The sequence below is a fragment of the Lutra lutra genome, chromosome 3 (genome assembly GCF_902655055.1).
Source record: "Lutra lutra chromosome 3, mLutLut1.2, whole genome shotgun sequence".
In the NCBI taxonomy this organism is placed as follows: domain Eukaryota; kingdom Metazoa; phylum Chordata; class Mammalia; order Carnivora; family Mustelidae; genus Lutra; species Lutra lutra.
This window is the reverse complement of record NC_062280.1, coordinates 75,171,636-75,194,717: the sequence shown is the minus strand read 5'-3', so window position 1 is coordinate 75,194,717 and position 23,082 is coordinate 75,171,636. Positions and strand designations below refer to the sequence as shown.

At 41.3% G+C, this 23,082-nt stretch overlaps 1 protein-coding gene across 1 annotated transcript in view; it reads left to right on the top strand.

The window, feature by feature from the left end:
- TTN (titin) overlaps positions 1–23,082 on the top strand; it is a 274,867-nt gene that overhangs the window by 81,277 nt on the left and 170,508 nt on the right. The window contains 37 exon segments of the mRNA XM_047722299.1: positions 826–1,104; positions 1,226–1,504; positions 2,524–2,802; positions 2,923–3,210; positions 3,373–3,651; positions 3,745–4,023; positions 4,135–4,413; positions 4,527–4,814; positions 4,941–5,228; positions 5,738–6,019; positions 6,280–6,558; positions 6,672–6,953; positions 7,104–7,382; positions 7,489–7,776; positions 7,968–8,246; positions 8,342–8,620; positions 8,724–9,002; positions 9,143–9,430; positions 9,572–9,859; positions 11,194–11,475; positions 11,710–11,988; positions 12,421–12,702; positions 12,994–13,272; positions 13,927–14,214; positions 14,325–14,603; positions 14,718–14,996; positions 15,085–15,363; positions 16,176–16,463; positions 16,600–16,887; positions 17,580–17,870; positions 19,512–19,799; positions 20,604–20,696; positions 20,820–21,105; positions 21,868–22,051; positions 22,257–22,346; positions 22,443–22,710; positions 22,817–23,077. Of these exon segments, the coding sequence (XP_047578255.1) occupies positions 826–1,104; positions 1,226–1,504; positions 2,524–2,802; positions 2,923–3,210; positions 3,373–3,651; positions 3,745–4,023; positions 4,135–4,413; positions 4,527–4,814; positions 4,941–5,228; positions 5,738–6,019; positions 6,280–6,558; positions 6,672–6,953; positions 7,104–7,382; positions 7,489–7,776; positions 7,968–8,246; positions 8,342–8,620; positions 8,724–9,002; positions 9,143–9,430; positions 9,572–9,859; positions 11,194–11,475; positions 11,710–11,988; positions 12,421–12,702; positions 12,994–13,272; positions 13,927–14,214; positions 14,325–14,603; positions 14,718–14,996; positions 15,085–15,363; positions 16,176–16,463; positions 16,600–16,887; positions 17,580–17,870; positions 19,512–19,799; positions 20,604–20,696; positions 20,820–21,105; positions 21,868–22,051; positions 22,257–22,346; positions 22,443–22,710; positions 22,817–23,077 (9,945 nt within the window).

Below are 23,082 nucleotides of genomic sequence, written 5' to 3'. Positions count from 1 at the left end.
TAAGATGCAAGCAATCCAGGTTTTAACCTTACATTTAAAACAGGACAATTATAGGCATGCCTGGGAAGCTTGGTCAGTTAAGTGTCCAACTCTTGATTTCCGGTCTTAATCTCAGTGTTTTGAGTACAAGCCCCACATTAGGTTCCACTCTAGGTGTGGAGCCTACTTAAAAATACATACATACCTACATTTTAAAAACACAGGAACATTATATATTCTTTTCCTCTCTCAAGAATTGGTTCCTATTTTTTTTTAATTATATCACTATGTCTTGGTGCAATTAATACCAGTATTTTCTGTGGCCATTTTTCAGTATTTTTTATCCAAAGTCCAAGTTTGTCATGGTGTGAAGCAATTATTTCAATAACATTTGTTGACATGGAAGACGTAGGTCACAGGTGTCATAATGGCTTCCACGTATCTCGGTTATAAAGCCTTTACAAAACATTTCATCTCTGAAGTCAGGATTCTAAACCTCATGCAAATCATCTTCATTAAATGTACTTGGGTTTGGTTTTTGTTTACAATTTTTGCATCAGTCCTTATCATCCAAGATAAATTCGTATGGTCAGGTAGATAGAAGATTGAATTCCTCAGTAAGGACACCTAGTGTTCTTGTCTGGGCTCTTTGCCAAGGAAGAAGAGTGATTTTGTAAAAACTACTGGCTTCTCCAATGCAGTTATTCCTTCACACTAAAGTGATAGTTCTGGACATCATTTCCCCATTATAGTATCTTGACTCTTTTTTCCAACTTAAAAACAGGGAAATAAAAGCATTGTGTGAAATGAAATAGCCCAATTCATTAGAAATTCTTGTTTTTACAGAACCACCTGTTTTTAGCAGCTTCCCTCCGGTAGTAGAAACCCTTAAAAATACTGAAGTTAGTCTTGAGTGTGAACTTTCGGGAACACCGCCGTTTGAGGTGATCTGGTACAAAGACAAGCGGCAGCTCCGAAGTAGTAAGAAATACAAGATTGCATCCAAAAATTTCCATGCAAGTATTCACATTCTCAATGTTGAAGCTTCAGACATTGGTGAATACTACTGCAAGGCACAGAATGAAGTTGGAAGTGATACTTGCATTTGTACCGTAAAATTAAAAGGTAAGCATATTTCCTGCACGTGGCAGAAATGGCAGGAATGTGCAAAACTTACTTTTTTCTTTCTGTCTTCCATTATCTGGACAACATTTTCAATAATCTCCACCCATCTTTCCTTGTTCAGAACCACCAAGATTTGTCTCCAAACTGAACAGCCTCACCGTTGTAGCTGGCGAGCCTGCTGAGTTACAAGCATCCATAGAAGGAGCCCCGCCTATTTCTGTCCAGTGGCTTAAAGAGAAAGAAGTGATCAGAGAAAGTGAAAACATCAGAATTACATTCGTAGACAATGTTGCAACTCTGCAGTTTGCAAAAGCAGAACCAGCTAATGCTGGGAAGTATATCTGTCAAATCAACAATGATGGTGGAATGAGGGAGAACATGGCCACACTGACTGTGTTAGGTTGGTACAATATAGTACAATGGTCCCTGATAGAAGGTGATGCCAAACACCAAGATGAGTCACTGGTAGACCCTCCTGTTCTGAATTTCTTCTAGAAGGATATTAATCCTTACCTGTTTGAAAGGTTTAGGAGAGGGGTGTCTGGGTGGCTCAGTCAGTTAAGCGTCTGTCTTCGGCTCAGGTCATTATCCCAGGGTCCTGGGATTGAGCCCCACATCATACTCCCTGTTCAGTGGGGAACCTGCTTCTCCCTCTCCCTCTGCCCATCTCCTGTTCCACCTCTCTCTCACTCTTTCTCTCTCAAATACATACATACATAAATATATACATACATACATACATACATAAAACCTTTAAGAACGAAATGAAAGAAAGAAAAAAAAGCTTTAGGAGAAAGGACCTAATCAATCTTTTCTTCCCCCCCAATCAATCTTTCAAACTCTTTCCTGTTTCTGTGATCCTAACAAAACTTAGCCATTTGTTTCGATGTTTACTTACTGCTCTTCTTGATGGATTAGCCATTATAATCATGACTCACTTTTGTTTAAGCATGAAAACTGCTGGAAGCCAGCAGAGGCAACAAGGAAATTGTTTCCAAAATATGGCAAGAATGCCCAAGATCCAAGTTAAATAGGAAAGACCTGCACTTGCATCTTTGGACATTTTAACTTGACAGCTGTTTGGATAACAGCTTTGAACACTACTAGCTTTAGCACCTTAAAGCAAAAATATCAAGTAATTCATAATAACAAGAATCCTTTGCATTAGGGTCAAGTGCAAATCAGTACATACTGTCTAATATACACTGAATTGTTTTGGAAGTCAACTAGTGCAGAAAAATATTTCTTAACACTAACCCCGAATTTCACGATAACATGTAATTGTGGAAATCATCTCTCTCTAGGGAGAGAGCCCTAATACAACCACACCATGGGAAGAAACAGTCTCAGGGAATTTTTAGAGTAGAGGCATGGTAAAGGTAACAGACTTTGACAGATGGCTCTCACGCTTTATTGCAGAGCCTGCGGTCATTGTTGAGAAAGCAGGATCAATGACAGTGACTGTGGGAGAAACGTGCACTCTGGAGTGTAAGGTGGCTGGCACTCCTGAACTCTCTGTAGAATGGTACAAGGACGGAAAGCTGTTGACCAGCAGCCAAAAACACAAATTTAGCTTCTACAACAAAATCTCTTCCTTAAAGATACTCTCTGTTGAAAGCCAAGACGCAGGCACATACACCTTCCAGGTTCAAAACAACGTGGGAAAAAGCAGCTGCACTGCTGTGGTTGATGTTTCAGGTCAGTTCCGCTCCATCCCTCCCGCCTCCCATGGCTTTATGCAAATGCATTTATCCAGCTTGGGTCTCTCAGCGTTCTTCTCTTTCAAATCATGATGATCTCTTGCCTTTCCTCACACAGACCGAATGGTCCCTCCCTCTTTCACGCGGAGACTGAGAGATACTGTTGGGGTGCTGGGTACTTCTTGCATCTTGGAGTGCAAAGTAGCTGGGTCATCACCCATCTCTGTTGCCTGGTTTCATGAGAAAACGAAGATTGTCAGCGGAGCAAAGTACCAAACCACATTTTCAGATAACGTCTGCACGTTGCAGCTGAATTCCCTGGACTCCTCGGACATGGGCAATTACACATGCGTGGCTGCTAACACGGCTGGCTCCGATGAATGTCGGGCAGCCTTGGCTGTGCAAGGTTGGTGTTCCCTACGCAAACCGTTTCTTACAGATTCTCCTTTGGGCGCTCATCCAGGCACCCGTTTGACGCCCATTCAAAAGGGCTCTTCATTTTTGATCCAAAGTTGCAACTAAATGAGAAGCTTATAGGCTCTATTCCATGTCCTCCATGTCTCTGCAGAACCACCCTCTTTCGTGAAGGAACCTGAACCTCTGGAAACACTACCAGGCAAAAATGTCACTTTCACGAGCGTTATCCGAGGGACCCCTCCCTTCAAGGTCGGCTGGTTCAGAGGTGCCAGAGAACTCGTGAGAGGAGACCAGTGCAACATCTATTTTGAAGACACTGTGGCAGAACTGGAATTATTCAACGTTGACGTCTCTCAGAGTGGGGAATACACTTGTGTGGTTTCTAACAGTGCAGGCCAAACGTCCTGCACTACGCGTCTCTTTGTGAAAGGTCTGCTCAATTGCACTTGCCCTTCCTATTTTCTCTACACGGGGATCTCTGCACTCTGTCTGTGTTTAATTGCTGTGCTTTCTCACTCACCAGAACCAGCTACCTTCGTGAAGAAATTAAGCGATCACTCCGTGGAACCAGGGAAGTCCATAATTCTGGAGGGCACCTACACTGGGATGCTTCCGATTTCAGTGACCTGGAAGAAGGATGGTTTTAACATAACTCCATCTGAGAGATGCAGCATCGTCACAACAGAGAAAACCTGCATCCTAGAAATTCTGAATAGCACAAAAAGGGATGCAGGACAGTACTCCTGCGAAATTGAAAATGAGGCAGGGAGGGATGTTTGCCAAGCTCTGGTATCTACATTAGGTGTGTTGTCTTACTATTCCCTCGTCAATGATTGGCATTTATGTGGCACAAAGCATGCTTTGTTTGGTGTTCTTCAAGTCCAGTTGCTGACTGTGATCCTTTCTTCTTTAGAACCGCCGTATTTTGTTACGGAACTAGAACCTCTGGAGGCATCCGTTGGAGATTCAGTTTCTTTACAATGCCAGGTGGCTGGGACACCAGAAATTACAGTATCTTGGTACAAAGGAGACACTAAGTTACGACCAACTCCTGAATACAGGACCTATTTTACCAACAATGTGGCCACACTGGTTTTTAATAAAGTGAATATTAATGACAGTGGAGAGTACACATGTAAAGCAGAGAATAGTATAGGAACTGCCTCTTCTAAGACTGTCTTCAGAATTCAAGGTGATGATATGAATTTAGAAATTAAGAAATTTTTTCATCTTAATTCTTTTATTTTTATGGAGAAATTTTTATTCAGGCTACTAATGGCTCAAGTGTCACTTGTCTTCCTACAGAGCGCCAACTCCCACCTTCCTTTGCAAGACAACTGAAAGACATTGAACAGACTGTTGGGTTGCCGGTTACACTCACTTGTCGATTAAATGGCTCTGCACCCATCCAAGTGTGCTGGTATAGAGATGGGGTACTTTTAAGAGATGACGAGAATCTGCAGACATCATTTGTAGATAATGTGGCAACCTTAAAAATTTTGCAAACTGACTTGAGTCACTCTGGACAGTACTCCTGCTCAGCTTCTAACCCACTCGGAACAGCATCTTCTAGTGCTAGACTGACGGCAAGAGGTTTGTTCCCATGTTAATCTTTCCCTTTACAAACCAAAACATGACTTCTTATTCATTGCCAGAGTGGAAATGGCCAATGGGAAAAGTAAAACAAAACACACATTGCCTTCTCTTTTCATTTTCCAGAACCTAAGAAATCTCCTTTCTTTGACATCAAGCCTGTATCTATAGATGTCATTGCTGGGGAAAGTGCTGACTTTGAGTGTCACGTTACTGGTGCTCAACCAATGCGAATCACTTGGTCAAAAGATAACAAAGAGATCCGTCCTGGAGGAAATTATACTATCACCTGTGTGGGAAATACTCCCCATCTGAGGATTCTTAAAGTAGGCAAAGGAGACTCTGGTCAGTATACTTGCCAAGCAACCAATGATGTTGGCAAAGACACGTGCTCAGCTCAACTCAGTGTAAAAGGTATCATTACGTGGCATCTACCAATATCTGTTCTTTCCCACATCTGTGTCTTATAAAAGTGCCTTCAGTTTTTAAGTGTTTGGGATAAACTAACTGAGTCATGTTAGAATTCATATATTAGTATTGAAAACATTAATCAAAATTCTGTTTGTCTCTATATTGTTCTCTAAAGTAGTGTTAATTCTAAGTATGATCCAATCAGATAGTGTTGTCTAGTTGAAATTTGTTAAATATTGTTTCTACTGTCCTCATATTTTTTCTGTTATATGGAGTTCTGATTTATCATTACTAAATTTTGATCAAATACTTCTGTAATACATTAACTTATATGTTTTAACTTACAAAAATAAACTTAACAATTAAATTCTATATTCAAAGCTTATTTAATAGAAAACATAATATTTACCATAAAATTACCAGGAAGTATATTCTTCATAAACCAGTTGAAATATATATTTATGGGATCTTCAACTACCAACACAAGCTGTTTTTTTCCTTTGATTTACTAGAACCTCCCAAGTTTGTTAAGAAACTAGAAGCTTCAAAAGTTGCAAAGCAGGGAGAATCCATCCAACTGGAATGCAAAATAAGTGGTTCCCCAGAAATCAAAGTTGTATGGTTCCGAAATGACAGCGAACTTCACGAAAGTTGGAAGTACAATATGTCGTTCGTTAATTCTGTGGCACTGCTTACCATCAATGAAGGCAGCACTGAGGATAGCGGGGACTATATCTGTGAAGCTCATAATGGTGTTGGTGAGGCCAGCTGCAGTACAGCCCTGACCGTGAAAGGTTAGACACACTAAGCTCCTTCCTTTCTTCTCTGATCGGATTCTTTCTCAGCGATATCATAGGCTCCAAAATAAAAAGGTTCACTCTGGGGATTTGCTTGCAATTCTTAAACTAGTTTTTGTGGATTGTTATTTCTTGTGTTAGCATACCGTCCTGCGGTCACACTAATCATTCTTAATGATTCTGGATTCTTAGAATATTATTTTTCCTTTTTAGTAAGCAGATGTTCTCATCATTCATCTTCTTTTTTTTTCTGGTAGCACCTCCTGTTTTCACCCAGAAGCCTTCTCCAATAGGAGCTCTTAAAGGTTCTGATGTTATCTTACAATGTGAAATTTCGGGAACCCCCCCGTTTGAAGTGGTGTGGGTTAAAGATCGAAAGCAAGTTCGGAGCAGCAAGAAATTTAAAATCACTTCAAAAAATTTTGATACAAGTCTTCACATCCTTAATCTGGAAGCCTCCGATGTAGGAGAATATCACTGCAAAGCTACTAATGAGGTGGGAAGCGACACGTGTGTTTGCACTGTCAAGTTCAAAGGTTTGTATACGTGGGCACAAAAATATGTCTCTTCCTTTCATCTTTTCTTGCTTAACTAATAACTTATGTGGCTGTGATTCTTTTTCTCTCTAACCACAATTTTCTTTCATTAGAACCCCCACGATTTGTGAAGAAGCTAATTGACACCTCAACCCTTATTGGGGATGCTGTTGAGTTACGGGCGGTAGTGGAAGGTTTCCAGCCCATTTCTGTTGTCTGGATGAAAGATAAAGGTGATATCATCAGAGAGAGTGAAAACACCAGGATTTCATTCATCGATAATGTCGCCACCCTCCAACTTGGGAGTCCCGAAGCATCTGATTCTGGAAAATACGTGTGCCAGATCAAAAATGATGCCGGGATGAGAGAATGTTCAGCCGTCTTGACTGTAGTAGGTTAGTAACAAAGTACAACCTGAGAGAAAAATCAAATTGATTGGCTCATGATCATCATCTGCAAATATTATTCTTACCCCATTATATATTGATTACACTCTCAGTTTGGAAGGTGACTTTATTTTCAATGCATTATACTTCTTCTTTTAGAACCAGCCAGGATCGTAGAGAAACCAGAACCCATGACTGTCACTACAGGAAATCCTTTTGCATTAGAATGTGTAGTGGCTGGAACACCAGAACTTTCCATCAAGTGGTTCAAAGATGGGAGAGAGTTATCTGCAGACAGCAGACATCACATTACGTTCATCAACAGAGTGGCTTCAGTTAAAATCCCTTGTGCAGAAATGAGCGACAAGGGGTTATATAGCTTTGAAGTGAAAAACAGTGTTGGTAAAAGCACGTGCTCTGTCTCGGTCCACGTGTCGGGTGAGTGGTATGAGGTCTTTAGGAATCTATCATTTTTCCCTGGGGTGGTGGGCGGGAGAGAAAGGAAGTTTCTCTTGTAAACGGAAAACTACCCTTCTCCACACAGATCGAGTCGTGCCTCCTTCCTTCATCCGCAAGCTGAAGGACACGAACGCCGTCTTGGGGGCCTCGGCAGTTCTGGAGTGCCGAGTCTCCGGCTCAGCCCCGATTTCAGTTGGCTGGTTTCAGGACGGAAATGAGCTCATTAGCGGCCCTAAATGCCAGTCCAGCTTTTCGGAAAATGTCTGTACGTTGAATCTGCACATACTGGAGCCCTCGGACACAGGCATATACACGTGCGTGGCTGCCAATGTCGCTGGTTCTGATGAATGCTCCGCCGTGCTGACTGTGCAAGGTCAGTGTGCGAGGGGCAGGGGCGTGGCCGCCCTCCCGTCTCGGCCACGTGACATGGCGCCCGCCTCGTGTGGAATTTCTTTATATCTTGTCTTCATTTGCGGGCTTAGCTCCCTTTTCCCAGAGGAGCAAAACTCATCTCACCTGGATTTCTTTCTTTCTCTTGATCTCTTCCTCCCCTGGGCTATCCAGAGCCACCCTCTTTCGAACAAATACCCGACTCTGTGGAAGTCTTACCTGGAACGAGCCTCATCTTTGCCAGCATCATTAGAGGCACCCCTCCGTTCAAGGTGAAGTGGTTTAAGGGCAGCAGGGAACTGGTGTCAGGGGAGTCATGCACCATCTCTCTGGAAGATTTTGTGACAGAACTGGAGCTGTTGGAGGTGGAGCCCTCACAGAGTGGAGACTACTCTTGCCTCGTGACCAATGACGCAGGCAGCGCCTCCTGTACCGCGCATCTGTTTGTGAAAGGTTTGCTCTGTTCTCCCCCTCATGTGTCTCTTAAAATTCCTTTCCAAGTCTTCATTTGAAGATGCACATTTCACCCTCATGTTTCCTCCATACAGAACCAGCCACCTTCGTGAAAAAGTTGGCTGACTTCAGTGTGGAGACAGGCAGCCCCGTTGTTCTGGAGGCCACGTTTACTGGCACACCTCCCATCTCTGTGAGCTGGATGAAGAATGAGTTCCCTCTCTCACAGTCTCACAATTGCAGTATTACCATGACAGAGAAATCGACGATCCTGGAAATTACAGAGAGCACTATAGAGGACTACGCACAGTACAGTTGTCTGATAGAGAACGAGGCCGGGCAAGACATCTGTGAAGCTCTGGTGTCTGTCTTAGGTGTGTTTAACAAGTTACCTCTTTTTGTTCCTGTCTTTTCCTTCTTTTAAAACCTCCTCTTCAAGTTCACGTGATTGATTGGTTATTATCCTTCATACCCTAGAACCGCCCTATTTCATTGAACCTCTGCAACACGTAGAAGCAGCCATCGGAGAACCCACGACTTTACAATGTAAAGTGGATGGAACCCCAGAAATTAGAATTTCTTGGTATAAAGAACACACAAAGCTACGATCAGCTCCTGCATATAAAATGCAATTTAAAAATAACATTGCCTCTTTAATAATCAACAAAGTGGACCACAGTGACGTGGGAGAGTATTCATGCAAGGCAGAAAACAGCGTGGGGGCCGTCGCTTCCTCCGCCGTGCTTGTTATCAAAGGTGATGATGGTTTCATTCAACAAGTCGTGCCATGTGCTGATGGCACCATTTTCTTAAAAACATCAAAATCATAATGACTTGAAGTATGTCGTGGATCTTGTCTCTCTTGTAAATAAGGATTATCTGTAACTTCTTTACAGAGCGCAAACTTCCACCTTCCTTTGCAAGAAAACTGAAGGATGTTCATGAGACTCTTGGTTTCCCAGTTGCATTTGAATGTCGAATCAATGGCTCAGAACCTCTTCAGGTGTCTTGGTACAAGGATGGGGTGCTTTTGAAAGATGACTCTAATTTACAGACATCTTTTGTTCATAACGTAGCAACCCTTCAGATTTTGCAAACTGACCAGAGCCACGTTGGTCAGTACAATTGTTCAGCTTCTAATCCTCTTGGAACTGCTTCGTCCAGTGCCAAGCTCATTCTCTCAGGTGAGTATCTCATCACATTACCCTCTTCATTATGAAAGCTTCACTGACGTGAGCCACCATAAGACTGGTGCCACTTAGTTTCTGCTCCATGGCTGAGAGCATGAAAATTGAAGTCACCATGTTGGTCTTCATCCTTTTCAGAGCATGAAGTGCCTCCTTTCTTTGATTTAAAGCCTGTGTCGGTAGATCTTGCTCTTGGAGAAAGTGGTTCTTTTAAATGTCATGTAACTGGAACTGCACCCATCAAAATCACTTGGGCCAAAGATAACCGAGAGATTCGCCCCGGAGGCAACTACAAGATGACTTTGGTTGAAAATACTGCCACTCTGACAGTTCTCAAAGTAAGCAAAGGTGATGCCGGGCAGTACACGTGCTACGCAAGCAACGTTGCTGGAAAAGACTCTTGTTCTGCTCACCTGGGTGTACAAGGTACATGTTCCGGTCAAGTAGCAACATCTCTTTTATGTTTTCAGTATCTTGAAATAAAGGAGGAAGGGTGTGCTTGAAAGTTATGTTTAGGACATTGGTCTAGTAATTAGATCGAATCGATCTAGGACCTTCCAAATGGGGCCAAGCTTTAACATTTTTTATTTAAAAAATACAAAACTGATGAAACATGGACTGAACGTCCATTTTCAAAGGCTAAATGTAGAGACTAGGGAAATAGCAAACAAAATTTTTTCATGGAATTGCAAGAAAATCTAAGTTTGAAAGAAATCAGCTTAAGACAAAAAAGGAAGTGATCTCAAATGCCTTATTTTGCACACTAGTTTGTAAATTAATGGATTTTGTCACTCTAGAGGACAGCAGATCCCAAACAAGCCCCTCAGGAAGAGTCAGGTTGTGCTCACCTCTCTTCCTCCACAAGCCCCCACTGAAATAGTGTAGGAAGCCAGAAGGCTGGGACAACATCGATATCCAACCTGCTGGAAGGCAGCTGTATCTTTCTGTACCAAGTTAATGGTTGCCATTGTCAGAAATTAAGTCCTTAACTCAGTGAGCTACTGATCTAACCCATTAGAGAATTTTTGAGGGTATTTGTGGTGGTGGTTTATAGGCATCTTGAAATTAAAATGGAATTTTATTTAGCAGCCCATTTACTCTATGACATACTCTTGATCATTTTTATTTCTCTGAGCTTGAATTTTTTGCTTCAGTCATGAAGAAAGCCTTGCTCTCCCCACCTGCAAAGGGAAATTATGAGGGTTGAAGAAATAGCTATGTAAGGTCTATAAGAGAAATGGGCATAAATTTTAAGATATCTCACCTAGTTTTGTTATTCTGATTTTTCATGGTACACATCTGGTATCTTTGCAGCCAGAGTAGATCCATCTCCCCTGGTTTACATTCAGGAGACTAGTCAAGACAGTAAGACAAGACTCTTATTCCTTGTGAACTTCAGAGTGCTTCCAACAACAGATAGAGCCCCTGGCCTCTGATCTTGCTTTAAAGTTATGATTCTTTTGCTGGGAGGAGAAGCATGCCATAGAGATTAGTGTATTTTCCTCCTTCTGTTTGCAATAACATTTGATGTGGGTGCTTACAGAAATACACACACTTTATTTTAAGAAATTTCTACTTAGATTCAACTTAACCATTCTTAGGGACTTGTTATGAACTATTCTTCCTTGAACTACATCACATAAATATGTTTTCCGGAGTTTAAGACCTCTCCGACAGAAGGATTCCTTTTCTTACGTCATCTGGAATTATATGTGCCTTTTCCATCCCTTATGTTGTTATTTTCCTTCTTGATCCCATAGAACCACCCAGGTTCATTAAGAAGCTAGAACCTTCAAGAATTGTGAAACAGGATGACTACACAAGATATGAATGTAAAATAGGAGGGTCTCCGGAGATCAAAGTTCTATGGTACAAAGATGAGACTGAAATTCAAGAGAGCAGTAAATTCAGAATGTCATTCCTCGACTCGGTGGCAGTGTTGGAAATGCACAACCTCCTTGTTGAGGACAGCGGGGACTACACGTGTGAGGCCCGAAATGCAGCGGGCAGTGCAAGCAGCAGCACCTCCTTAAAAGTTAAAGGTCAGTTCTTACTCTTCCTTCCTGTTTTTCACAGTCGACGCCTCTCTAGTTGTCCTCAAAGGTCCCTGTTTGACTCTCCAGCAACGTCTTCAAATTTTTGAAGGATAGGATCAAAAATTGAAAGTGATGTTTTCTATCTCTGTGTTGGAATGGAAAGCTGATTCTTACTTGAAAACTTACAGAATACATCCTGATTTTCCTGTCTTTTCTAATTCAATTACCTTCTGATTGTAGAACCGCCCATGTTTCGCAAAAAGCCTTATCCTGTTGAGACGCTCAAAGGAGCTGATGTCCATCTTGAATGTGAGCTTCAGGGTACTCCCCCATTTCAAGTTTCTTGGCATAAAGATAAGAGAGAACTTCGAAGTGGCAAGAAGTACAAGATCATGTCTGAGAACTACCTGACGAGTATTCACATCCTAAATGTGGATGCCGCCGACATGGGGGAGTACCAATGCAAAGCCACCAATGACGTGGGGAGTGACACTTGTGTCAGTTCTATCACTCTGAAAGGTTAGAACAGCCTCAGTCTTTTCTGTCTGCTATTTCCCTTCTAATTTCCTTCCCTCTAATTTTAATGCTCTGTTTGCTTCCTAGTGATTGCCCAGTCCTTTATCACCCCCTGTGTCTTCTCCTTTTCCTTTTTGCTCTTCCAAATCCTTTGATGTTTAGTGTGCATCTCACATCCGAATCCTACCAAAGATCATTTGAGATGGTTTTTCCAGTGGGTAACATTGAACTCAGAAAGCTTGGAAGGGACAAGACATTCAACTCTTTTGGCTTAATATAAACTCTAACATGTCCCTGCTCCCGTTCACCAAAAATAACCTCTTATTTAAGAAATGGAAACAATGTATTGTCACTAGTGGAATTCCTAGCATGGCGTGACTTGAGGGAGGTCTACTAGCCCCACACATTTTAAACGATTTGTCTCTTTTTTGTCAGCACCACCAAGATTTGTGAAGAAGCTCAGTGATGTTTCTACCATCGTTGGGGAAGAAGTTCAGCTGCAGGCTACTGTTGAAGGCGCTGAGCCAATATCAGTGGTGTGGTTCAAAGATAAAGGGGAGATTGTTAGAGAAAGTGACAACATATGGGTTTCTTATTCAGAAAACATAGCAACCCTACAGTTTGCAAGAGCAGAAACAGCCAATGCTGGGAAGTACACCTGTCAGATCAAAAACGATGCCGGAATGCAAGAATGCTTTGCCATGCTATCTGTTCTCGGTTAGTACGAGTGGAATGGAACGTTACCATGAACAAGAAGCACACACTTACTAGTATCTGCCTTGTCTTTTCTTCTCTTTTTTCTTTTTTCTTTCCTTTTCTTTTCTTTTTTCTTTTCAGTGTTCCAAGATTCATTGTTTATGCACCACACCCAGTGCTCCATGCAATATGTGCCCTCCTTAATACCCACCACCAGGCTCACCCATCCCCCCACTCACTTCTAGTATCTATGTTTTCTCTAGCTTTTCAGTTTGAATGTAAATGTTGAAGGTAATTTATATCTCATTCCAGAACCTGCAGCGATCGTGGAAAAGCCAGAGTCCGTAAGGGTCACCACAGGGGATACCTGTACCTTGGAGTGCACAGTCACAGGCACACCCGAACTCAGTACCAGATGGTTTAAGGATGGAAAAGAACTGACAAGTGACAGCAAATACAAAATAAGCTTCTTCAACAAAGTGTCTGGCCTTAAGATTATCAATGTGGCACCTAGTGACAGTGGCGTATACAGTTTCGAGGTGCAAAATCCCGTTGGCAAAGATAGCTGTACAGCCTCAATTCAAGTTTCAGGTTGGTCGGTGGTGCTTTTATCTCATTGTTATCGTAACATAGTTCCCGATTTACATATATGTGTGTGGGATGCTCTGTCTTCTACAGCGGGACATGAGTAAGTTAGATCCCTTTCTTGGGGGGAGATTTCCACAATTCAGAGTGGTAGGAGTAAAACTGAACCCCTGGACAAGGATCAGGTGGTCTTTTTTTTTTTTAAAGATTTTATTTATTTATTTGACAGAGATCACAAGTAGGCAGAGAGGCAGGCAGAGAGAGAGAGAGAGGAGGAAGCAGGCTCCCTGCTTAGCAGAGAGCCCGATGCGGGGCTCGATCCCAGGACCCCAGGATCATGACCGGAGCTGAAGGCAGAGGCTTTAACCCACTGAGCCACCCAGGTGCCCCGGATCAGGTGGTATTTAACCCTCACTTATACTGGGATAATTTACCATATAATGATTCACAGTGATGAGAAACCAAAAGCCCTCTCCTGTCAGCTAGCACATCTTGCCCATTGATTCTCAAGGCTTTCAGCTGTGTGAACCCAGAGGGAATTCTTTGATACCCTTGTAAGAAAGCCCAGTGGATATAGGGGTATTCCATCAAAAAGACAGTAATTCTCTTCTCAAATCGTTTTATAACTGATGTCCCTTGTTTGATTTTTATCCCATTCAGACCGAGTTGTTCCTCCTTCATTCACGAGAAAATTGAAAGAGACGAAGGGTCTGTCTGGCTCCTCAGTTGTCATGGAGTGCAAAGTCTATGGGTCACCGCCCATCTCTGTCTCCTGGTTCCATGAAGGAAACGAGATCAGCAGTGGAAGGAAATACCAGACCACCCTGACAGACAACACTTGTGCTTTAACTGTGAACATGCTAGAAGAATCAGATGCCGGTGACTACACATGTGTAGCTACTAACGTGGCCGGTTCTGATGAATGCCATGCTCCTTTGACCGTGAGAGGTCAGTTCAAACAACAGGAAAATGAAACTGCATTTCATAACATATTAAGCATGATTATCATCAAAATTCAAAAATATTAAATTGCTCTTGGTATGTGATTTTTTATTTAGAGCCACCATCCTTTGTTCAGAAACCCGAGGCCATGGACGTGTTAACTGGAGCCAATGTCACTTTCACAAGCATCGTAAAAGGAACACCTCCTTTCAGCATCAGCTGGTTCAAGGGTAGCAGCGAACTCATCCCGGGGGACAGGTGTAACATATCTCTGGAGGATTCCGTGGCGGAGCTGGAGTTGTTTGACGTAGAGACAACACAAAGTGGAGAATATACCTGCATAGTCAGTAATGAGGCTGGCAGAATTTCTTGCACGACGCATCTCCACGTAAAAGGTTTGTTTGACGGCTAGTCCGCATTTTTACACCCGACGTACGTGAAGGAACAGCTATGTTTCCATCCGAATGTATGTGTGTTTGATTTCATATTTTCCCATTTGCTTATGACAGCTGCAGCCAAATTTGTGAAGAGACTCAATGACTACAGCATAGAGAAAGGGAAACCCTTGATTCTAGAGGGCACGTACACTGGAACGCCTCCCATTTCAGTCACGTGGAAGAAAAACGGCATAAATATAATGCCTTCTCAGAGGTGTAATATCACCACAACTGAAAAATCTGCAATCCTGGAAATTCCAAGTAGCACCATAGAGGATGCCGGACAGTACAACTGCTACATTGAAAATGCTTCTGGAAGAGATTCCTGTTCGGCACAAATACTGATACTAGGTTTGTTGCGATCCTGCCTTCATTGCGCCCTGTATAAAGACTCATTCTGACATGTCTCTTCATGACGAATTCTCTCTCTCGCCTGCAGAACCACCGTATTTTGTCAAGCAGTTGGAGCCTGTTAAGGTGACCGTTGGAGATTCTGCCTCTTTACAATGTCAGATTGCTGGGACCCCTGAAATTGGAGTGTCTTGGTACAAAGGCGATACAAAATTAAGACCGACTACCACCTGCAAAATGCATTTTAGGAACAATGTCGCTACACTGGTTTTCAACCAGGTTGATAGTAATGACAGTGGAGAGTATATCTGCAGAGCTGAAAACAGCGTGGGAGAGGTTTCTTCATCAACGTTCCTCACGGTTCAAGGTGATTGGAATGTTTTAGGCATGAATGAATTTGTGTTTCTTTTGAACCAGATTTAAAATATCTGGCGAAGCCCTCGTTTTAGGAGAAGCTTGCCCAAGGCAAAATGTTCTGCTTAAGAAATTCCATCTACAGTTAGTGGCTCATCCTTTTCTGAGACTGGGAGAGATAAGAGGACTACATCTTCAGTTGAAAGGATCATGCAGTCACTTGTCTCTATCATTAAATCTTTCAGAAAAATGATAACCATATTTGTAAAATTTCATTTCATAAGTGTCCCATTAAAATTGCCATAGGGCGGTTTTTTTTAAAAAAAAGTGGAAGAATCTGCTACGTGCCTGGAGACCTACCCCAAGCTCCTCTGTTGCTCTTTGAGCTTACATAATTTTGTCCCTAGTGTGCATTAGGGTGACAGCAGAGGCAAAATTTTACCCCAGAAGTTTATATGTTTTTCTTTGTGTCCACATTAATTCAAGAGCTGTTAGTACATCCTGATATATTTTTTTAAGATTTTATTTATTTATTTGACAGAGAGAGACACAGAGAGGGAACACAAGCAGGGGGAGTGGGAGAGGGAGAAGCAGGCTTCCTGGTGAGCAGGAAGCCTGATGTGGGCCTCGATCCCAGAAACCAGGGATCACAGACTTGAGCTGAAGGCAGACGCTTAGTCACACTGAGCCACCCAGGTGCCCCAATACCTCCTGATATTTTTATAGACATCCTATTATCTATATAGCAATCACTGTGAGAAGGGTATTTGCCAAATTAAATGTACATATTCAGAAGTACTCATTATTTTAATTCTGTTCCTACAGAGCAAAAACTACCACCATCGTTTTCCCGGCAATTGCGAGATGTTCAAGAAACGGTCGGATTGCCAGTTGTGTTTGAATGTACCATCCATGGATCAGAACCTATCTCGGTGTCTTGGTTTAAAGATGGCAAGCCGTTGAAAGATGGCCCGAATGTACAAACGTCATTTTTGGATAACGTGGCCACTCTCAACATCTTTAAAACAGACCGGAGCCTCGCGGGCCAGTATTCTTGCACAGCCACGAATCCCATTGGGTCTGCTTCCTCCAGTGCCAGACTCCTCCTCACAGGTTTGTGGCTGCTTCAGCTTCTTTCTGTCTTAGTAGTTAAAATTTCTATCATCAAAATGAAGGAGAAAATGCTACTGTTTCTGTAAAGTGGGATGGCTGCACAGGCTGAAACCGTGTCCTTCTACTCTGCTTTTAGAGGGGAAGAACCCGCCCTTCTTTGACATCCCCGTCACCCCTGTGGATGCCGTGGTTGGTGACAGTGCTGACTTCGAGTGTCATGTTACTGGGACACAACCAATTAAGGTCGCCTGGGCCAAAGATAGCAGAGAGATACGAAGTGGCGGAAACTACCAGATCAGTTACCTGGAAAACACAGCCCACCTGACAATTCTGAGAGTAGACAAGGGAGACTCTGGGCAATATACCTGCTATGCTGTGAATGAAGTGGGAAAGGACTCATGTACGGCTCAACTTAACATAAAAGGTATCTTTTGTTTTGCATAATTGTTTCCTGTTCTTTTCCAAGGGTGGAGTTTCTATCAGGACAGCGAAATTTAGGACAGTTTTCCACAAATGACATAAAAATGATGAAGAAGAAGTAAGTTTCTCTAGAGAACAAGTGATCTTTTTAAATCCATATTTTTAATGTATTATAAACATTTTATTAACATTGCACAGAATATAAAGTTCTATGGTTACTATATAGAGCCAAAAATAAAGTATTAATTATAGCTTATATTCTACAAACATACATATATTCACACACACGTATATTTCTGACATATCAGATGTATCTTTCCACCACCCACCTCTCATTCCACCTCAATAACCAATGGATACCTACTTTCTTCCATGAAAACTTAAATCTATATTTTTCTAAAATTGTAGATATCCTACATGACCCTAAGACCACCCTCCTCTTTTTCTTTTTTTTTACAGCTATGTGGTTCTGTAAATGGTCATAAGTTATTTTATCATTTATTCCATAAATCACAGGACAGTTTAGAATAAGCTTGTGGAAGGAGGTAGAGATGTTTAGAAATAGACACTGATTCACTGCATCTAGTCAGTTAGCATTAACTTCTAATGTAAAGTAGGACTTCATTTTCCTGAAGAGCCTCCTATCAATAACCCACTTCTGGCTTCCATTTTAAATACCCTTGCCATTTCTTGCAGAGCGGCTCATCCCACCAAGTTTCACTAAAAAACTCTCAGAGACCGTTGAAGAAACGGAAGGGAATTCTTTCAGACTCGAGGGCCGTGTTGCCGGTTCCCAACCTATAACAGTTGCATGGTACAAGAATAATATAGAGATACACCCAACGGCTAACTGTGAGATCACATTCAAGAACAACACGCTCCTGCTGCACGTCAAGAAGGCGGGCATGGGCGATGCTGGTTTGTACACATGCAAAGTGTCAAATGACGCAGGCTCTGCTCTGTGCACATCTTCCATTGTCATCAAAGGTGAGTCATCGCCGTGGTCCCCAGCCTCCGCCAGTGTTCTTCTTATTGCCTGTTAGCTAGCTAGGCCTGTGCATTTCTTCTGACTTGTGCATTTCTTCTTTAACTCTGTTGGTCAGGTAAGTTCTAGAAGATACACAGTTGACTCTTAAACAACATGGAGTCTAGGATCACCAACAAATCCCTGTGTAAATTTTGACTCTGCCAAGACTTTTCTAATAGCATTCTGTTGACGGAGGCCTTACCAATAACATAAACAGTTGATTATATATTCTTACAATACAGTGAACTGGAGAAAAGAATACATCCGTATCAAAGGGGGAACCACATCATTCCAACCCATGTTGTTTAAGGGCTGACTGCAAATAAATATGATGTCACTGGCCTGTAAATGAATGTTAATCCCAGACAAAAGAGTAAAATTTGTTCAAAGGGGAAAAAAAAAAAAGATGAGAGGAAAGATGCTGCATATTATGGAGGATGTATTTACGTATACAGTCCTAACTTGAGGGAAAGAAATAGACTCTTTTAAGGAGATCCTTTTTTCTGGTCCTCTGACCATAAAATGGCTTCATCCAGATGATTATGGTGCCGATTCATCAAAATCACTTTACAAGCCAACTTTCTTAGAGCAGCTTGGAGTTTGATTACCAGCTCTGATGTGATATAGTTGGCCATTTCAGGGCACAGGCATAGATAATAGGTTAATGCCACTAATTGGCTTGTGTCTTTGAGTTGTCTTAACTTAAAACACACTCATTTTATAGAATTTAAGTGCATTTAGTTTTAAAATATATGTAATGAAACAAAAAACATATCCTTAATGGTGGTTTATATTCATGATTTATGTCCCTGGTGGTTTTGCCATTGAGTAGATGAGTACTTTCTATCACATTCTGAGGCTATTTCTTCATAGATTTTTTTTTTAAGAGTAGGTATTGCAAGTTTTAATCATTACAGTCATGACTGTTGCCTTACGTTTATATCTAGTTCTCAGGATCATTGAATAAAGCCATTACATAATATTGAGTTGTACGTGCCCTTCCTACCACATTACCTGTATATTCCTCATTGGTTTTCAGTTGAACACTGAGCTTCAACTGCTATTTCCTTTGGGCAAAGATGAGATTTTAAATGCTACTGTAGCCGCATTTCATAGCTAAAGATGAAAACCAGGGAAAATCACATATTACAATGTGGGTTCACAGATTACTCAAATGTTAGCTTTCTTTCCCAGAGGGCGGCAAGGACTGCTGCTCTAGATGAGAAGAATTCCCCAGGAGGCCCTTCGTTTTTAGGGCGCAGCAAAAATACAGCTATATGCACGTTCGGGGGAATCAGCAGTGTGCTGTACAGCACCGAAGTTTATGGGAACTGCCAGTTGCCATGTTTGCAGTGTTTAGTCAAGACTTGGAGCTTGCACGATCTTTGGTCAACATGGCATCCACCCTTTGCTTGTTTTTCAACCTTTATCTTCCTTAAAAACTCCAACAAATGCAACTACGGCCTTCAGAGAACAATCAGTCTTGATTTGGTTACTGATTCGGTTCATTACCCGTTAGAGGCAAAACTGGATTCTTTTCTGGAATTTCGAAACTTTTTACTTTATGTTCCTTTTAAGCAAAGCTATCTTTGTAATTCCAGAACCAAAGAAGCCACCTGTGTTTGATCAGCACCTTACTCCAGTAACAGCGAGTGAAGGAGAATTTGTGCAGCTCAGCTGCCACGTGCGGGGATCAGAACCCATCAGGGTCCAGTGGCTGAAGGCGGGAAGGGAAGTAAAGCCCTCAGACAGATGCAGCTTCAGCTTTGCTAACGGGACAGCCGTGCTGGAACTGAAGGATGTGGTGAAAGCAGATTCAGGAGATTATGTGTGCAAAGCTTCGAATGTGGCTGGAAGTGACACTTCAAAAGCCAAAGTGACCATTAAAGGTACAGATACCTCAAAATTAGCATTCCAGTTAAGCCAATGACTGCTCCTATTGATTTGCATTTTACAACTTAAGTAAGAATAGAATTCATTTTTCAGAAATATCAATTAATGCTCACTTGCAATTTATAGCCTCCTTGTTATAACTGAAGTATTAGATAATTGAGTGGGAATAATTTTGATACACATTGTCTGACATTACCCACAGTTCACCATCCTGTTTCTCATACCTCTTCCCACCATATCCAAGAAGGTGTAACTAAGGTCCAAAGATGATCTATGATAATGTGACATGAGGGAATCTAATGTCATAGTCCTGGAGGAAATCAATTGAATAAAGCCAAGCCTAGAAATATGAAATTGGACACTGCTCTTAACGATTGTAGTTCAGGCGGGGCACCTGGGTGGCTCAGTGGGTTAAGCCTCTGCCTTCAGCTCAGGTCATGATCTCAAGGTCCTGGGATGGAGTCCTGCATCCGGCTCTCTGATCAGTAGGGAGCCTGCTTCCCCTCTCTCTATGCCTGCCTCTCTGCCTACTTGTGATCTGTCTGTCAAATAAATAAATAAAATCTTTAAAAAAAATTATAAAAAAAAACTATTGTAGTTCAACCTGCATGTGAAAGCTACAAATAGTTATAAATGCCTATAAAATTGCTTTATCTTCCATAATCCACTCTCATACGTAGTGAGTCCTAGAGTGAATGATATCTTTGACACTGCCAAATGCCTAAAGCTTATTTTACAAAGGAATTATTTATTCTACTTTTAAGGTAACTGTGAGAATAAAACATGTAAATGTTTTTCAGACAAACCAGCTGCAGTCCCAGCAGCTAAGAAAGCAGCCGTAGACGGGAAACTCTTCTTCGTGTCAGAACCTCAGAGTATCAGAGTGGTAGAAAGTAAGTATTTCGTGAATGATACATTACCTTCATTGACTTTGTATGGTTTTACCACCGATTTAAGATTTTGGAAGATTTGGGGAAATCAAAGTTTTTTATTCATTTGCTTTCATTCTTCCTTAGAAACCACCGCAACATTTATCGCAAAAGTTGGAGGTGATCCAATCCCAAATGTTAAATGGACAAAAGGGAAATGGAGGCAACTGAACCAGGGGGGTCGCATTCTTATCCATCAGAAAGGCGACGAAGCAAAGTTGGAGATTAGAGACACCACAAAGACCGATTCTGGATTGTATCGGTGTGTCGCATTTAATAAACACGGTGAAATTGAAAGTAACGTTAACCTACAGGTGGATGAAAGGAAGAAACAGGAGAAGATTGAAGGAGATCTCAGAGCAATGCTGAAAAAGTAAGTTCAATTAAAACACACACGTGGTCATTTTCCAGTCACAAAAGAGATCTCTCAAGAGGCATGGACCATCCCTTCCAAGATTCTGATGATAAATGAAAAGCACACAGACATTCTCACAGAAACGTATAAGCAAACACCCAGTATTTGGGCATAGGTTAGCAGATTCTGAACGATCATGAGGAAGTTTTGAGAATGAAGTGTTTTTATTAAAATTTTAGACAAAGGAATTGGCCTACAGAGAAATCTGTATCTGTCTCAATATGAAATTTTTGTTTCTACGTATTATTTCTCATATTCTGAATTCTTTTCTAGATCAACACTTGAAACATTTCCATAATTACCAATACTTTCAACACAAATTATGTTTCAATATAGTTGGTTATTAATCAACATTTGCCTTCCACACATCTTTCCCATGACACATGATGTTTACCATTATTAATACTTTTCCAATGCTGTTGCTTTTCCCTTTAATTATTTCATTTGGTTGTAAAATTTACAAACATTCCAAATTCTTTCTTAAATTCTTCGATTAAATTTCTGTGCTTTGTTAGAATGGTCTAATCTTTACTTCATCACCAAACCCACTTTTTTTTATTGTTAATGCAGTAAAACTAATATTTCTTAAACAAAGGACATAGCACTATGCCTTTGTGAGGGGGAAAATTGATTATTGATATTTGTAATCTTTAAATGATGATAGGCAATTCAAAATAAGTAGAAAACAGGTGATTCATGTTTATTTCTGATTTCCTTCAGGACTCCGGTCTTAAAGAAAGGATCTGGAGAAGAAGAGGAAATCGATATCATGGAACTTCTCAAAAATGTTGATCCTAAAGAATATGAAAAATATGCCCGCATGTATGGAATCACTGACTTCCGAGGTCTTCTTCAAGCATTTGAACTGCTAAAGCAAAGTCAGGAAGAAGAGACTCATAGATTGGTATGATCTTTTGTAAATAACATCATCTTAAAAATTAACTTTGGAAACATCTAATAGATAGCCTTTGAATTTCCAGAACCCTACAGCTATGTGAGATTATTTAATATAACCTAAGCAGCATCAATAATGGAAGCTGAACATAGTCATGCATCCTCCAATGCAATTTTTTCCCCATATGTAATACTTCTACGCTTTTCCTCCTCAGGAAATTGAGGAAATAGAGAAGTCAGAGAAGGATGAAAAGGAATTTGAGGAACTTGTATCATTTATTCAGCAAAGGTTGTCACAGACAGAGGTAAAGTGAATCATGAAGATAATACAGTGAACAGACTGTTATTGGGAATTAGAAGGGAAGGAGTGACTAATGTGTGTTAATTCTTTACTCTCCTAGCCTGTCACTCTGATCAAGGACATTGAGAATCAGACAGTTTTGAAAGATGATGATGCCGTGTTCGAAATTGACATTAAGATTAATTATCCAGAAATCAAGCTTTCATGGTACAAAGGGACTGAAAAACTGGAGCCCAGTGATAAATTTGAAATAAGTATTGATGGTGATCGACATACACTCAGAGTCAAAAACTGTCAACTTAAAGATCAGGGCAATTATAGGCTGGTGTGTGGTCCACACATCGCTAGTGCTAAACTAACTGTAATCGGTAAGTAGAAAGCATTTTATTAAAAAAAAAAGCAGCGTGTGAGATTCATTTACTGTTGAGCACATCTGCATGTATATTAAACAAAATGTTTTCTGTGTTATACCAGAGCCTGCCTGGGAACGGCATCTTCAGGATGTTACTTTGAAAGAAGGCCAGACTTGCACCATGACATGCCAGTTTTCCGTGCCAAACGTAAAATCTGAATGGTTCAGAAATGGCAGAATCCTTAAGCCCCAGGCTAGACATAAGACAGAAGTGGAACACAAAGTCCATAAGCTGACCATTGCTGATGTTCGAGCAGAAGACCAGGGGCAGTACACCTGCAAATATGAAGACCTTGAAACTTCAGCAGAGCTCAGAATCGAAGGTGGG